This window comes from Genypterus blacodes, unplaced genomic scaffold (genome assembly GCF_046128005.1).
Source record: "Genypterus blacodes isolate CSIRO-AG114 ecotype Tasmania unplaced genomic scaffold, CSIRO-AGI_Gbla_v1 ptg000072l_1, whole genome shotgun sequence".
Classification (NCBI taxonomy): Eukaryota; Metazoa; Chordata; class Actinopteri; order Ophidiiformes; family Ophidiidae; genus Genypterus; species Genypterus blacodes.
Window position 1 is genome coordinate 203,843 of NW_027466882.1, and position 17,746 is coordinate 221,588.

The following is a 17,746-nucleotide window of genomic DNA, read 5'->3' on the forward strand; positions in this document are numbered from 1 at the left end:
CAAGACCAGAAGGAAAAACTCTCCGGAGGCAGAAACGTATGTTCTTGTGCAAGGCAGAGATGAGAACTAATGCTTTGGCTTTTTTGTCGGCTATAGAAGTGAAGGGATAACAAATAAAAAGTTCAGTGAAAAATATAAAGGACTTTAGTGGGTGAATGTTGCTGCCACTGTTGGGAGTATTATCAGATCATAAAGTTTATTGTTCGGTTGTCTCTGTAAATGACGCAGCATTACTTTCTCCTGGATATCTGTGCATGTGAAGAATCTGGCTTGATGGTGCAGATCTCTTTAGATAGAGTTTGTGTGTTTTCTCTTGTAACACGGCAGCATTTTCAGCAGCACTTACATCGCCGGCGTCTGTGCCTCTCCTCTACTCTGAGAATTTGGAAACGGAGTGAGGAGCGCATAAGAGAAGCAGCTGTTATGGGCTTTCACTGAGATGATCTATAAGTTATAAATATAAGCAGTAAATCAGACATTTAAATGTTGTGATTTCTCTGAGTAGAAAATCGAACTGTTATTTACCAGCACATTTACCCACAAGTGGTTATTGACAAATGCACCTATAGTTTTATGTACCGCCTATATGTAGGAATCAAAATAATACATTTTCTCCTTGATTTGAAATGGTTGAGCCACAGGAATCTAATTTTAACCAAATGAATTGACGATAGGAATTGTTTGGTAGCAAGTTTTGTGTTCAACTACAGACATTCAGACATAAACACACGTACGTGAACTCTGTCCGCGTAGTCTGTTTTCTGTCCTGGAGGCTCGGAGGCTTTATCTTAGCTTTGTTGATGTTGTTGAACGAATCTGGTTTTATTCACTGCCTGTCCATCAGATCCACTTGCCTCCAAATTGTGGCTACGCACAGGAGCGAGTTTCTACATTCTCTTATAAAGTTTGCATTTATAAATCCTAGCGTTTGCGTAGTACAACCACCTGCCTTTAATCTTTTCAAAATCTGAAAGATGAGGTGGCAGCTAAGCACTGTTAGTATTACACGCTGTCACACCCTGACAATAAGCTTATCAAAATATGAATAAAACAACCTACAAATAAAGCACATGAGCCTAGACACAGCTTGCAGGAGGACTGAGACATATCTTGTTTGTCCTTTTCTGAAAATACTATATATAGTTAAGGAGCAATGTATGTTCCCACCATACATTAACAAAAGGGACTCAAGCTCCAAGTCTGAATTGTGGATAGCTGCAGACAATCAATACAGAGGAGCACAGTTTGAGTATTTAGTCTGACTTTGGCACATGGTATCTCAACTCCGAATCAATCTAGTCAAGCTATTTTCCTTAAGTAATGTTGCCTGGGAGCACGCGTGATTAAATGAATGAGTGGTAACAAGGCTACAATTGAATTGATTGGATTTGTCCCACCCATTCCAAACAGATACTACATGTGACAGTACAAAGTAATTGGAGCCCCTGTGAAAATAAAACCTGGATAGTGTTTAAACTCTCCAATTAACAATAGGATGTTTATTTCAAATAACTACTTAATTGTCCACCTGTCGCTTTCATATTTGATTTTATCCAATGCTATAAAACTTTCAATTAGTTTAAATGACCAATGTTTAATAATGTCCTTTTAAACTTGTTCTTCTTCATTGGTCTCCAGTCAGTGCTTGCTCAGTAAATTAGGCCTGCTTGTTTGACAGAAATGGGTTCAACGCTAAACATAGATGAGTGATATAGTGGGCGTGGCTTAATTTGATAACAATCACTTGCAGGGGAATGTCCTTTTCTTAATTTTTATAGTGTAATATAGTAGGGAATGCAACATTTGTGGTCTGTCCCTATAACAATTAATTCAATTTTGTCGTAGCTGGACATGGACACCTGTATACAGTATCTAGGTCAAGACAAGAGACGTGTCATTGTTACCGAGTGCATTTAGGACATGACAACCTTATTAGCTCCATTTTTTTGTAAGAAGAGAATATCAAATTGACTTAATTTTATGTAGAGAAAAGGCTATTTTCTCTGAAGAGTACCGAGAGTGGATTCATTCATGCCTCGCACCGGTACCAATTCACTTCACCGTCTGAAAACAAGCACAGGAAGTGGAGCCGTTGCCTTGGGAGCCAGCCCCACCGAGAGCGGCACTTAGCAATCACTCATCTTGTGCATCAGGAGAGAATGGCGAGAAAATGAGAGGGAGGGCGATTGAGTGCGAGAGAGGGCGAGGGAGAGAGAGAGAGAGAGAGAAAGAGAAAGAAATCAGCCAGACAACACTGAGGGCAACAGAAGCAGTTGGTCACTTTGTCGGGGAAGAACTGCATAAAATGGCTGTTATGCCGTGGGAATGGCACATCTGACAGGCATTCCTAATGTTCATTTTAACATGATTATTTAATTATGATTATTTAATTATAGCTTTTAACAAGCTCGTGTCAGAGGCCTCTACATCTGGAAAGCGATTATCTCTGCCTGACAAATGGAATCCTCCTTCCTGCCATTTTCCTGCACTTGGTTGCTTTTTGTAGGAAGACAGATTCATAGGAAGACGTCCACTGCGACTGCTTCTTTGACAGGCCAGGATGCCCGTGGAGAGGATGCTTGTTGTTGTCAAAGGTGGCCTACACCTTGCTTGGTGTGCATGTAAACACACTTTAGGTTCTGCTGGAATAATAGACTAGAATAAAGAGTTTTGTCACTAGAATATTTTGTCTCTTTATGACATCATTTATCTTTGATGTATACTGTAAGTGCAGCCACATGGCTAATATTGGGCACAGTTTCAAGCTCACACCTCCAACAAGCCTTAACAAATGTAGTTTGTGTGTGTGCTCTCTATGCTGGCCTCAAGAGAAAGAAGAGAGTGTAATAAATGGACTCCAAGGTGGATAAAAGGCAAAGAGAAACATGCCTGTGGTGAAAGGTGTCTCTGATAACTGACTCTCCTCTGCACAAACCTCTTCTAGTGGATCATGGATTCCCATTGTAGTTCATGCATTGTTTGTAGGTATAAATTGTGACTCAGCCATCATGTGAGACTTAACTCGAATAAAATCTGCTGATGCTATCTATCATTCGGCTTTATTCTGTTCTCGTGTCCACAGGTTCTGTCCTCACAAGACACTTGGGCGGCAACTTTTTCCAGCAATCTATTCATTTAGGGATTTTTGTAGCCCTCTAGCTGATGCTCAGGCCAGTGGGCAAGATTCAACCTAGTCTTTTCGCAAGTAATGTTTCACCAGTGACAAAGTTGGCGGTCTTAATCAGTTGTTGCCACGGTGCAGCCAATGATTTGTGACAAGTAGAACAACACGGAAGAACTGTGTTGTGTTCCAAATAAGCAGCAAGTCAAAGAGAACAGTCAATATCATAATTGTTGTTTTGCCGTGCACGATGAAAGCAACCCTAAGGGCTAATGAGCTGCTTTGTTGAACGATTCAGTTGGTTGTGTTGGTGTCAAACATAAATAAGCGTTACTCAAGCAGACACAATGATCCTTGTGGATGTTGGCATACAAAAGACAAGGCCACAGGGAAAAGTGAAAGGACTCCACTGGCTCCAAAGGACCAATCTCCTCTTTCTTGTAACAGTATTTCCTTCATCTGCCCGAGCAATTATTTCCTCTTCCAACAATTCAACATGCCTACAATATGCGTACTTGTAAACAGCTATTGATTGGAAAGCCAAACCGCATTACCATTTCTCACCTTTTCTCCCTCAACCAGGCACAGAGAAGGTACGACAGGCACAAGGTTGCAAGCACCTCCATGTCGTCAACCCTGACTGGCTGTGGAGCTGCTTGGAGCGCTGGGAGAGGGTGGAGGAGCAGCTGTACCCATTAAAGGAGGACTACTCCAAGACGCCACGGTAAAGCCACCGGTTACTTAAAGTTCTCCGGCATTGTGCCCATTTCAAGCATCTGTAAAAAAAAACAAATAACATTAAAAACAACAGCGCTTTCCATAAACGCTGGCTGTCAGCCAAACAGCCAATTATTCATTTTAGTACAGCCGGCTACTTAGATACTGTATATACATTTTTGATTCTGATTTAATAGTTTTTGTGAACAAGTTTTCCATTTGTTATGTGTGTGTGTGTGTGTGTGTGTGTGTGTGTGTGTGTGTGTGTGTGTGTGTGTGTGTGTGTGTGGGTGTGTGGGTGTGTACTCTCCTCATACTGTGATTACACAAAGCTGTTGAAATCTTAATTTGACTGATAGCACTTGAGACGCTGTCGGTCCATTTGTATATATTAATAGCAATACATATGTATTACTGATGTGGATAGTTCTAACGCTGAAATCTTTTCTTGTCTATTGGAAGAAGCAGCAGCCCAGCATTTTTCCTGGATAATCAGGGGACTGTACAGAAGCCTTTTTTCCATCCAGCCCCCATCCACCAGAGAGCTCCACCGATGGCCCCTGAGGTACGCACATACAACCCCGTCACAGGGAAGCTGATCCGCAGAGGTCCTCCGACATCACGGCCCCAAGCCTTCCTCCAGGAATCGGGGTCTTCGTTGATCTCAAATCCCAGAGACCAGTCAAGTCTCAGGTACAACAAGAGCTGAAATACAGCTGTGAAATATTATGATATCTACTCCAAAACCTATTGCAATACATTTCATATTGTGGCTTAATATTGTTAGTAAATAGTTAGATATACAGCTGCAGATTTGTTTGTCTTGTCGAGTGTTCTATACATTTTCCGGGTTGTTATTTCCCTCAGGGTAACGCCAAAGAGTCAGAAAGATGAGACTGCGGGTTCAAGCCAAGACGAACAGCCCGGTCCGTCCCGTCGGAAAAGACAGCCCAGCATGTCAGAAACCATGCCTCTGTACACGCTTTGCAAGGAGGATCTAGAGAGCATGGACAAAGAGGTAAGGGAGGGCACTAATCCTGCCTAATGCTTGTGTTATTATTTTCCATTTATGTCTATACTGAAATCCTTTTAGTGGAGGGCCAAACAAAGAGCATTTCTTATGTTATTCAATGCTGGATATGTATTTATTTTTTAGTTTTGTTTCGCTAAGACTGCCCTGAATACCATTTTAAGGGTTTGAATGTTTGCATCAAAAATTACTAGATTCCTCACCTGTAGTAATAAGGCATAATCAATGTTTTCAATATGTCTAGCTCTTTGTGAGGTGTATTTTCTAAAGCCCAGAGGTAAAAACAAATTCTACCAATCCCGAGAGCCAATGGCCTCTGTTAACATGTAGTCAATTACGTGCTTCCATCATCAGGGTTGTTGCCCTGGACAGACACAAGTGGAATTGTTTGCACATTTATATGATAATCACAAAAGTTTCAGCCTCTTACCCTGTGTGGCTTCCTACCTATGCATTTAGAGGAGTATCTTTTCTTTTAGACATGCATGCAACTTGGCTTTAAGTGCTTGACTTTTATTTAATGGCTGAAATATAAATGTGCAATATACATCACAGCAGCAGATCCTTTAATTGTGTTGCTCCCTCACCTTTTCTGCATTGAAATACCCACCTAAGCTCTCACGCCAGCCTACTTTCAGCGTCTTCTGTATTTGGCTTTCCCTTGGAAAGCGAGTGAAGAGCTTGTTAATGTCTGAGAGCCGTGCACCTCCTGCTTAGATAATACTCCCTAATGCAGTGTGACTTCTGCTAATGCATCAGCGGGGTGGAGATGTACAGGGCAGATCCTTGAAGTATCTCAGCAGGAGAGCAAACTTTTGGGTTTAATCACGTTGAGGTCACATGCTTGTGGTTAGGGGGGCATGATTTTTGCCAAACATATTGGATTGTTGATTATTTGGATGTGATTTATGAGGTGATAAACATATCTTGTGACCACTTTGTATTAAGGATATCTTTCAATTGTTTTTAACCTAAGCCCTATTACAACATTGTCTGAACTCGGCCTGAATAATGTGATGATATCACATTATTACTGTTAATGTGATAAGTCTTTTCTGCGTACCTATCATAGAGGGCTATGATGTAATTGATTAATTGTATTGCATTAAAAAAAAAAAGGGGGAGCATTGACCTGCAGCTATGATGAACAGCTCTCTTTGCCGGTGTGCTAGAGCTGTGTGCTAGACAAAGCACTTAGCAGCAGCTGATGAGTGGCCACGTTCAGCCTGAGACAGGGATTGTGAGTGAGACAAGTGCCTAGAGATAGATTCTCTTTCTTTGCGAGGACTTTTGCTTGCAGTGTCTCTTTTTCAAATAATAAAACAGTTGTCATCTGTACTATTAATCTGGCAGGATGACTGCTTGTTTGTGGGCGTGGTAAGTAATTGTTTCATGAGGGAGTCCAGGTTTTTTTTTTTTACCTCACCACATCTGCCATACTGTCATGAGGCTTTTGACTTGGATGGGCTAATTAGATTGGCCTTAGTAATGCATCCCTGTTGGACCAAAAGTCATTATTAAAACCACGGTAACCACACCTTTTATGGAGCATGAAGTATAGGGACTGCGTCTGTTTACTTGAGCTATATTGTGAACTAGGGCTAATGTATCTAGAACATCATTATTTTATCCCTGGTATACATCAAAGTGGGTTGTTCATTAGATCCATTTTGAGGATACGGTGTTATCTGCTTTATCAGAACTAAGGAAACCTCACTGTGCAGCTTTCTGATGCACCTCTTCATTACAAACATAGATGATGATGTATACGGACGTTTGTTGTTTTCTATCCTTCTTCTTCTGTATACCTACTAACCCCTGCAGAGCTCCCTATGTCATAAATTGCAAGTCATTTGTTTAATTCAATTTCAATCGAATGATACAGGTGTCTCTATGATTGGCCCCGCTTTAAATGATGAAGTGACTCCTGCTAATTGAGATGCAAAACAGTCTTGCCTGGGTATTCACTTGGCTGAACTGCAAACTGAAGTGATTCCATAGCTGTAGGGGACGGCTATGCAGCTAAGCCAGAACTGCTGTGCTTTGCCTTTTCTGTAAAGAGACTTTGTTCCCTTCCTTTATTCCCATGCTTGCTTGTTTGAGAAAGACGGACATTCGCACAATTACAAATGTAATGACACAGCCGGGACAGACAGCTATGCCGTATTCAGATCTGTAGTTTGTTTACTTTGTTCTGATTCAGGGAATAATGTGTACTATCCTTTTAGCATTCACTTGATCACATGTATCTGGGTTCCCCAAAAAGGAACGCCATGCACTTGTAAAGTGTTTTGTGATCAGGATTGAGGGTAAATGTCCATGGAGGATATTTGATGGCCAAGTCTGCCCAAGTCTCTTAGCTTTTTCATCATTTTCGTCAAAGGCTTGTTGATTCTTGTACATCCGTCCTCCATCATACCCGGCTGTTGCGCATGGACCACCTGAATGATCTTTTCCTATTTGGGGAATTCATGGACTCTTGGCATTAGGACATGGGTGCCCTTTTTAGCTTTTTCAGTGATACCAAGGACCTTGATGTCGTTGCACCCGTAGCACCCCTCCAGGTCGTACATCTTGAGCAGCATAGTCTTGTTTGCTAGTTGAGTGCACCATTTCTCACGTGTCCTCGTGGTCAACATTTGTCTTCTCCAGCTCATCAGTCCTCAGGGTGTTTTCATTGAGCGAGGTTTGATTGGTGCAGAGAGCGGAGACTCACAGCCATAAACTTCATTTTTCTATGGCTGCCAAGTTGACAGTAAGAGGTTATTACAGATCCCACTATAGTTTGGGCAAGACCCGGGTTTCTTAGTATTCAAGCAGAGGATTGGTCAGGGGCCCAGCGCTAGCATTGGCCATGTGTCTATGCATGCAAGAGGCAACGCAGAAGCTTTACCTGCTGTCCAACATGGAAGCATTTTGTGGCATCATCCCACTGTGTTTACGGCAAAGAGGGTCAGAGCACCAGTGTTCGCGAACGACCCATCACTAGTGATTGTGACTCCAGAACAAGTATAAATAATCTTTATTTTATGTCTCCATTATGGAACATCATTTGGAATTATTCATCTGCATTCAAATTATTTAGGAGTAGTAGGCAAGCACAATTTTGTGCCCGGCCAGCAGATGGGGGTTTAGTGAGGGCAGAGCGTTATTCATTTATGCATTGTGACAACAGAAGAGAAGAGCTTAAGAGCTCAGAAACACCTTAGGCTTTTAGGATTTTATTTTCATAAGCCAGCACTTCGGCCAATTTGACACCAAACACGAATAGAAATCAACACATCCCATCGCACGCACAAATTCCACACAGAAATCCCGATTTAAGGTTGTGTGTGTTCCTGGCACAAAGCACGGCCTTCAGGAAGTCAGTATTTTAATTTTCCTCATTTCAGGGCACTGTGTGTGAATCATCATTATACTTTTTAACAACTTTTTTTAAAGTTTGCAGACAAATATGCATACTGTGTACGTGCAGTATGTGTACTTGCTGTCTTTTTCTGTCAAACAGCTTGATTTGGCACAACATTGGCGTTGTTGATTAGTTATTTGTTTATGCGTTTGTTGTTTATGTAACTTGTCCGAAAAAAAACGGTACTTTTTGTTTTACTAATGGAAGCCCAAAATGTTTTCAGGGTCGATTCTCATAGATTTTCCATTTTACAGGAAGGTAAATATAGAATAACCAATTGGGAATGTATTTCATATTATCTGTAGTACCTCCTGTAGTACTTCCTCATTGCATGCAAGCATGGGTGCCTGGACATCCCTCGTGCTTGGATGCTATAAAAGGAGGGTCTTGCCCAGAACTGTAGTGGGATCCATAATAATGCTGGTTGGAACCGCTTTATTTTCTCCCATGGCCGAGGCCCTATCCTTCCCATCTCCGTTCCCTCCCTCTATTCCATTTCAGGTTTTCTGTGTCTAGTCATCCTTTTGATGCATTTTGGCCTCTTTGGGGCCGACTTCAAACAGCTGTAATCTGCGACAGTATTTATGCTTGTCATGTTTGGTCTGACTCCTTAAGATAAGATTCAAAATTTAAGTAGTCGGAGCAACGTGGGGCTACTCCACGTCTAAAGCCTTCCTTGAAGAATGAATTTAAGTCACAGTATCTTTTTATCATAGTTTTTCTACACAGTAATAGTTACGAAAGGCATCAGTGATCTGTGGGAATTGATCATTCTTATTATTCGTGACCTGTTAAGGACTGAAACTGTACTTATGGCCACAGACATTATACTAACTTGTGACCATTGTTACCATTACAATGACTTGGCCCCCTAGGTGGGTCATTGACGTCATTGGTGCGTCGATGTAAGCAGTGTGTACTTTCGAGTTGCAGCTTTCTACTCTATTGCTGTAGTGTTTAGCTTCAATGGATGATGGATGAATGGCTATGACTATTGCAATATTCTTTACATGAATGCATTGGAGTGCCACAAGAGAGGTAAGAATGCTGTCATTTCAAATTTTCAGCAAAAAAAAAAATCGAATTAAGGCACACAAAATATACCAAGTATTGAGAAATGACAGAATGTGTAGGAAAGAAAAAAAAAAATTGTTTTAGTTTTTCATAAATCACAAAATATGCCTCAGTTGGTGGTAGTGGGCTTTTATATGTGCACTATATATAATGCTCCCTATCCATCTACCATGACTATAATGGAGTAATGACCCCAAATGTGATTGTTCCCTTTATAGTTCCCCATTTTTTCTCTACATTGACACAGTGCAGCAAAAGCAGCTTTTTGCAGATTAGTGCTCTCTTTGTGGTTTATAGACGTCACGACGACTGCACCAGGAATTGAACTGGAAATTGTGTTTCTATTATTAATCTGGAAATTGTACATTATGTCTGTGGTTGGGTCAGGGCTTTTGTGTGATTGCCTCAGAACATGCGGTTGGATCGAAAAAGGTTTTCTACTTCGTTTGTGAGTCTGTGGGGTATTGGAAAAACAATTTCTTATGAGTGCAAGGAAATGATGGTTATTTGAATGAACATGAATTAGACATGAACATGATTAGCAGTCAGCAGCAAACTTTGAAAATTGTTCTACTTCACCATACTGGGATTGACTTTTTATGGGTTTCATCAATTACTTTTAGCAATGAGGAGTTTAAAGCCAAAATGGTTGCTTTTAAATAGTGGATAACTGATATCATAATATGTTGTTTCATGTTGAAATTATGGAATTGTCTGGGTAAGCCTGTTATAAAGACTGTAAGTGCCAAGTCGGAGACAAGATGAGAAATGAAGCCTCTTATCAACCTTGCATTTGCATCACTCAGCAAAACGGGCTTGCCACGTGAAGACAACTGAACAAATGCTTCACAGGCAGCCAGGATCTTGTGCCTATTTTAAGGCCATTCTATTAAATCATAGAGCCATAAATACTTTTCACATAATACAGATTTCCATGTTCATTTAGGGGCCTATATTAAAACTGTTCTAATGCATTTAATGTGCAAACAAACACACATTGAGCCTCCCTCTTGTTGAACTCTCTCTGTTCAGATGGGCCATCTTAATCAGACATGAGCTGGAATGGACTATGAAATACAGACCCTGACCAAACTCTCATTCTTTAACCTTGTACTTTGTGATTGTGTCCAACCAGTTGTGTGAGGGGGTAAATTCATGTGTTACCTGGTGATGTCAACATGCTACAGAAGTTAACTGTTGTGGACCTGTAAAGCCCTTTGAGACATTGTATGTCATTTTGGGCTTGATTCAATTTCAATGTAAATCAGTTTTCAATCTTGGCTGTTCTTTGTTGTTTTTCAAAGTCCGTAATATATATCTTTATCATGGAAAGATAAGATACATTGTCGGGCACTATTTTTGTCAAAAAGGCATTAATTATCACTCCACTTTCAACTAAGATTGAGAAAGACACTGGAAATTAGTTATGACTACTTTTAATGAGTGTGACACTCCCCATACTTGGAGAGTGTCACAGAAATGCCTTGTCTGATGACACTTGTGGACAAACCATATCAGACTATGAGGTAAGCCTGCAGCAGGTTGAGTTTCTTCAGTTTGTTGCAGGAGGTACATTTTCTGTTTAGCCTTCTTGTCACCTCTCACTTGAGGCCCCGGGAGATGGTGGTACTCAGGAACTAAATATGTAATAACTTCAGATGACTAAACGGTGGTGACGGCTGAGTCATTGATGTCGAGGGGAGGCAGAGAAGATGGGCTCCATAATCATCTCTACACTCTTTAGAGTGTTCAGCTCCAGGTTGTTTTGGCTGCAACCAGCCATCAGCTGATCTACCTGCTTTCTGGAAACAGACTCATTGCCATTGGAAATGAGACCAATTTGAATTGTGTCGTCTGCAAACTTGAGGAGCATAACGTAAGTGGGCCTTGGAGGTATAGTCTATATGTGTAGACGGAGTATAGAAGGGGATAGAGCACACACCCTTGTGGAGCTCCAGTATATGCTTCCCCCAGTCATACTTGCTGTTCCCTGTCAGTCAGGAACTTTGTAATCCACTGACAGATGGGATCTGGCACAGTCATCTGGGAAAGGTGTTGTAGGGGGAAGTGTAGTGCCATGTTTATCACATAGTCCACAGACTGCAGGCGGTCCAGGACGGGTAAGGTGAGAGCCTTGAAGTGGGCCAGCACTGTGTGCTCAATGGTCGTCATGGTCTTCACCATAGAAGTTGGTTAGGCCCAGTGACACACAGTGTGACACTGTGTATTCATCCAAGCTGTTGCCTCTCTTAAAACATTTCAATCTGGAGTTAAGGCAGGTGAGCAGCTCATCTGTTGCTTTTCTGTTCCGCCTCTTGACTGTGTTTACAACAGGTTTGGCAGCTTTTAGTTGCTGTCTGCAGGAGAGGATCAGGTGCACAATGTTGTGGTCTGAATTTCAAGCTTTGTCCCCTCTCTTGCGGCACATGCTGCATGTGCTGCCTGAATTAAGGTTGTTTTCTGAATTTGGGTTCTCAATTTAGTTTAGGTCTGTAGAAAATTATGAGTTAAGAGTCCATATTCTCTCTTTCTACCTAAATATTTGTTCAGCCAACAGCTGGGAGGGATGTATACTCCAAAATAAGAGGCAGATTCCCGTGGAGAATAAAAGCAGTTGCAGTTATTGAAAAATAATTCCAGGTGGGTAGAATAAGGTTTTAGTAGGACTGTGACATAGTTATAGCAACCTTGCATAAGTTTGCACTCTTCTCTTAGTCTGATTATGCAATGTGTAATAATTCTGTCCACGTATAATTGCAGTTCAGACAAGTATGGTGAGCATATGTAAAATTGATGAGTGAATTCACAGGATAGTTCTTATTTTCCATGGTTTAGGATCCAGCAATAGTCGACGCTAATACGCAAAACAGCGACCTGATCTAATGCTTGCATTGTTGTTTGTGTGCATCGTCAAAAACCAACAAAGGGACAAAGGGAGTGCGTGTGAGCAACACTACCCTGTGTCACACCGCACAGAAACAACAGTTAAGTATAGATTGGCCCTTTGGCAATGTCACTTCAGGCAATTTTGTGGCAAGCAAGCTGTTCAACTAAAGTACAGTGTGTTGTCTGGTAGTGCTCTTATACAGTAGTACCCCTCCTCCCCCCCCCCCCCACACACACACACAAGGTAATATATACATTTCCTATTAACAGTCATATTTCTAGTGCACATCTATGTAATTTCCAGATATGACTAAGTCCAAAGGGCCCTGTTAAAGGGGGTTGTGAAGTGGAACATGGCTCCTAAATGTGTGATTTCAGACAAGTTGGGACACTCCAGCACCATGGGATTAGGAATCATTGTCTGGCTGCCGTAATTTGGAAGCAGGGCAATACACTGTCGGCGTCCCATAAGTATACGCTAACTTGTCCTACATCTTTTTTAACCGTTGAAACGTAAATTGTTATTTGACTGGAAGGAAGGGTCCTTTGTAGATCCACTATCTGAAATGTCATCCTCCGCAGACTGCCTTCGCTAAAGGGCAGACCGCGGCAATCTTAAACACTCTGGATCTTCAGGGGCAAAGGAAAAGACCACGCTTAATTGGCCGGAAGTGGGCACACATCTGAGTAGACGGAATCACAGTTAAATGTCACCGCTGGTTACATGATGGAATGTGTCATTTTACTCGGAGCAACATGTGCAGGTTGAGCCAGCGAATAGGTGCAGCAGTGTACCTATGGGCGCCCTTTCTTTGAAACTGCACTCTCCTCTGTACGGTTTGTGATAACTGGACCAGGCAGCATTGTCTTACCTCCACTGCTTGCATTAACATTGATGCGCCATTTGTAATAGTGGGTATTCATTGACCTTGAACTGGCAGCTGCCCGTGTCTGTAAAATTATACTTCCAAGATGTCCTGGTTCTGTACAAACCACATTCGCAGTAACATTCACACTTACAGACATGTGTTTGGACTGTGTAAGGACACCAGAGCACCTGGAGGAAATTGGGTTCCGGTGTCCCAGTATTTAACGAAGCCAGAGAGCAGCGAAGTATGGAAACAGCTGGATTTAGTTGCCATTTCCCTAAAGTTGTTTTCTTGTCCTCCTTAAATTCATTAAATTAAATCAAAGTCTCACAGATGGTTTCCCGTCTCGCACGCTAGCACATGCAGTCCATACATTAATGTGCGGACATGTGGACACGCGATCCAGGCTAGTGTTTGGACATCCACACAGTCCACTGAGATCAGCAAATAAGAACGTTTTGAGTATAATTTGGGCTTCAGCCTCCATAATGAAAACAAAACATACTCCCACTATTTCGGTGTCAATTTCTTTGTATTATTACCTGAAAAAGATAAGGACCCTTATACTGTGGATTAAACTATATTGCATGCGTGGAGAGGGGTCACTTTTATGGTTTGGCTCGATATTAGATAATAGAATTGACCACCGATGTGTAGCTGACTCAGCAGGATATCAATGTTGACATAATTTCAGCAGCTAGGGATATAGATCCAAAAAAGACAGTGTCCACAATACCACTGTACAATTAAACATAATGAAACATGATTCAAAATAATTCTGAATAATTCAATGTAATGTGAAAGGATTGGTTTACGTCATACTATGTAAATATATAAATATAATCATTTGTAAGACTAAGCCTTCATTTAATTTTTCAGAAACCGGGATTTTTAAGCCTCAGAACTGTGCATTGCAGAATAAAAAAGTTAATTTATTCTTACAAGTTAATGTGAATTTGGCATTGGCTTTTGATTCATCAATTGAATATCTCTTCAATTGGAATGTAATTCTGCTTAGCTGCACCTTTGACCTTAGCTTTACTAAACTGCACCACAGTGGGTTCTTTCACACTTCGTACGCCAAATCAAAGAATCGTGAAATGCGGCACTGATGGGTTTTGCTTTTACTCCATAAATAGAGAGAGACGTTGTTGTACGGAGTCGGCAGATGATTTAGACACACAATGCTGTCGGTGAGACGTGGTCAAGACACCGTATGCGCCTCAGAGACTCGGCTCATTAAGCTCAGGATCATAGGCGATGTAGCGAAGTCATCAGTCACAGTGAACCCTGTTCTCCTAACGCCCCCAGGTATTGATTCCTCACATCCTTAGTGAGATAAAAATCCTTGAGACCGACCAAGGAATATAAGCTTATGCATGAGTCTTCAGGCTGCACAGGCTGATTAAGGAATTCTTTTCATTATAACCTTTAAAGCAGGTAGGAAGTGTCAATAGTCTATGATATGAGGTATAGAAATTATGAATTATTAATAAGTTCTATAGATCAATGTGATGTCTTAGCATATTTTTTTTTACTTACATTTTAAAATCAGCTGAAAGGAGAAATGCCAATCATGAAGTTTTGTTTTGCAAAGGAATGTATTTGTCCTTCTGGGGTTATTTCTAGAGTTGTGTTGTAATGCAGCTATAATGTCCTGTCCCTATATAATATTTTATGTTGATCGCTCTGTCGCGGGGGAAAAAAGTAATATTGCAGAATGATGTCTTTAGTGTTGTAGTTTTTTTAGTGATGTTTGAATCAGTTGATGACCTCGTACTCTTATAAGAGTAGAAGAGTTTGAGAGTTGTTGCTGCTGCTTCAACCAGGTGATGTATTTTAGAGTGTTAGTTCAGACAGCCTCTTCTACTAAGGACAGTATCCACTGGTCCGCATGTTGGGTTTTCCGTGACAGCAACAAGACAGCATGCAACATATTATGTTATTTAACGGAAAACTATACATTTACACATCATTTTGGGACATCCCCTCATTTGTGACCCAAGCTATCTTTTTCCCACTATGCTTTCTGTTGTTTTTTTTGGTTTTGGCTTAGACACAGAGGAAATACACTAACAAAACTTTGATCTGTATAAACGTGTTTTTTCCTATTTCATTTGGTTTAGGCACTGCAACACTGTTTAGGCGGAAATGGTAGAGAAAGATCGTCCGAACCATCCTCCTGTCTTGATTCATAAATAACTCTTTCATTGGAAGTCAGTCTGACAAACAGAAATTGTGAAAGTTCTTCGGACTGCACAACTTTTTAAATGCCTCCGCATGGTGGAAATAGCTTTGGAATCTCAATTTGGAATTTCAAATAGTCCAGCTGAGCTTTTCTCTAGTCCAAAACTTTGACGCACGCACCACTCACTAAGCCATTCCATTTAGTTTGTCAGTATTTGCGCTGCGATTGAACACACAACTTTTGTTGACATGGTGCGGGGGAGCGCTTCTAAATTTGCGCTGCGATATGCCGGTCTGACGGCGGGGAATATAATCACAGTATAATTATGTACGTGCCGTCATCAAAAGAGCCATAATTGCCCCACGGGCCGGAGGTTACCCACCCCTGCTCTAGATTCTTTTTCTAGAATTTCCTCATAGTGCGGAGAGTCAAACTAGTCCTGACTGATTTCATGTGGTTCACAGAATTTGACTCATTTGTTTAAGGAGGGTCTCTGCTGAATTGTGTTGCATTTGCTCTCTTTTCATTTAGCGTTTATGTTTATTTTAATTCTAATTTGTATCTCCTCTTCAGCTGACCAAGCAGCCCTCGCCTGATATGAATGCCTCCTCTCTACTTGGCATTCATAAATGTCCAGGCTTTGAGATGTGAAGTCTGCGGAAAGCAAACGGCTTTGGCTTGTAATTGTATTCATCTGTTGTAGAGCCTGCGAAGATTAAATGTGGCAATAGATGTCTTTTTAGATGCCAAACCCAACAGATACATATTATGGATTATAATTTGATCATGCAAAGTTGTCTAGCTCTACTACTCGATACTGATAAATGTTTTTGGAATAGATTTGGTGTTGAATAATTTATAGTGACAGACAGAGCAGGTGCTAATTATAATAAAGCTAATAATGAGAGTTTACTTGGTAACATTTATGTGCGGTTTGTCAAAATGGCTACATTTTGAGATACAATCCGAAACGCAGTTTAAGAGCTGCCATAATCTGAGCAATATGTGTCGCCGAAAAGTTTCATTGGATTGTTACAAGCATAGTTTATAAGGCAGTGCATTACAAGAGATCAGACCTGTGCTGCAGGCAAATGCAGTTAACCACCACTCTGACATTACTTAATTAACTCTCCCACACAAACCATTCCATCATTCAAAAGTGATTCTTTTGTCTGATCCAAACCAAGGCAGTATGACGGAAATGTAATTTTGCCTGAAAGGCATTTATAATCGCGCTCCAAACTTTCAGGTGAACACGGCAGAACAATAGGAGCTGTCTGGTGCTTGACCGCCCCTTGTATTGGAGATGACCATGGCAGGATATCAAGCTTTGGGGCTAGATCAAAGGATTAGCTTCAGCTCTCTCAGGAATATTTGATCTTTTGATCCAGTCCAACTGTTGCTTTTGAAAGTTTTTTTTTTTTTGAATGAAAGCTCTGTTTCTTTACAAAGTAATGTTTCAGTTCAGCCTTTCATTACTCACCTCGACTTACCTCAGTTGCATTTTTATTGCACGTCTGAAAAGTAGCTAGGTCCTTCAAAGTACTTCCTGTAACTCAAACTAGTATATACTGGAAGTATCAGTTCCTATTTTGGCACATGTGCAAAAAAGAATAGCAGAAAATGAATGAATTATGAATCCATTACAATTGTGTTCACCTCTCATATTCTCAGTTGAGGTGACATACTCGTTGAGCTTTTCTTTAAAAACAAATTTATGGGTCTTGATGTAAAGTCATTATATGTGTATTATGCAAATCTTAGCCAACACGTCTGTTTCTCTCGAGATATTAAACTGTCCGGTCATTTTTGACTCAGCTTCCAGTGCATGAAATGTCTGTCAGCATTGCTGGTGATTTGGTACACACATTTTGTCTCGTCTCCTTGCACATTAGCATTAACTTGTTAATGTTGTGGGGTATTAGTAAGTGTGGCTCCATAAACACAAAGCTGTCAGAGTTGACACAGTTGAGGGGTGGACAGCGGGGGTAGTGCTACTGCCGAGCCCTCCTGAGATGTGATTGTCTTAAATCTCCAAGACAACAAGACTCTTTAATCCAAGGTTTGTGCAGTCATAAAAAATTAAGAGCCATGAATTTGGGAAAGTAGATTTTTAGGCCTGGAAAATGTTTACATTTTCAAAAAAGTCATTGAAAAATTTTATGTTGATCTTTTGCTTGAAACGTCAAGACAAAACCCGAGAAGGAAAAACAATCCTGATATTTTAATTTCCTGGAAATTCACTCTGGTATCATCTTGTGAAATCAGCAAGTGACGGTTGCTATGATACATTGTTCTTGATTCTCTTTTGTTTTGATTCTCCATCATTGCTGATTTGCTGGAGTGGCTGTCCCAATGCCAGGGAAATGTTGTGTTAATAACACCAGGATATCTGCTGAAAATCATAAATTATGGCTAGGGAGTTGAAGACACAGGACAATGCTGTGTGTAG

At 40.9% G+C, this 17,746-nt stretch overlaps 1 protein-coding gene across 3 annotated transcripts in view; it reads left to right on the plus strand.

Annotated features, from left to right (window-relative positions):
* The window catches only part of ctdp1 (CTD (carboxy-terminal domain, RNA polymerase II, polypeptide A) phosphatase, subunit 1), a 58,489-nt gene that overhangs the window by 9,843 nt on the left and 30,900 nt on the right, over window positions 1-17,746 (plus strand). The window contains exons 9-11 of one of the 3 annotated variants that reach the window (XM_076157169.1): window positions 3,704-3,845; window positions 4,304-4,531; window positions 4,706-4,856. In XM_076157169.1, the coding sequence (XP_076013284.1) occupies window positions 3,704-3,845; window positions 4,304-4,531; window positions 4,706-4,856 (521 nt within the window). Of the gene's footprint in view, window positions 1-3,703; window positions 3,846-4,300; window positions 4,532-4,705; window positions 4,857-17,746 lie in introns of all 3 variants that reach the window. The other 2 variants (XM_076157170.1, XM_076157168.1) reach the window with 2 other exon arrangements.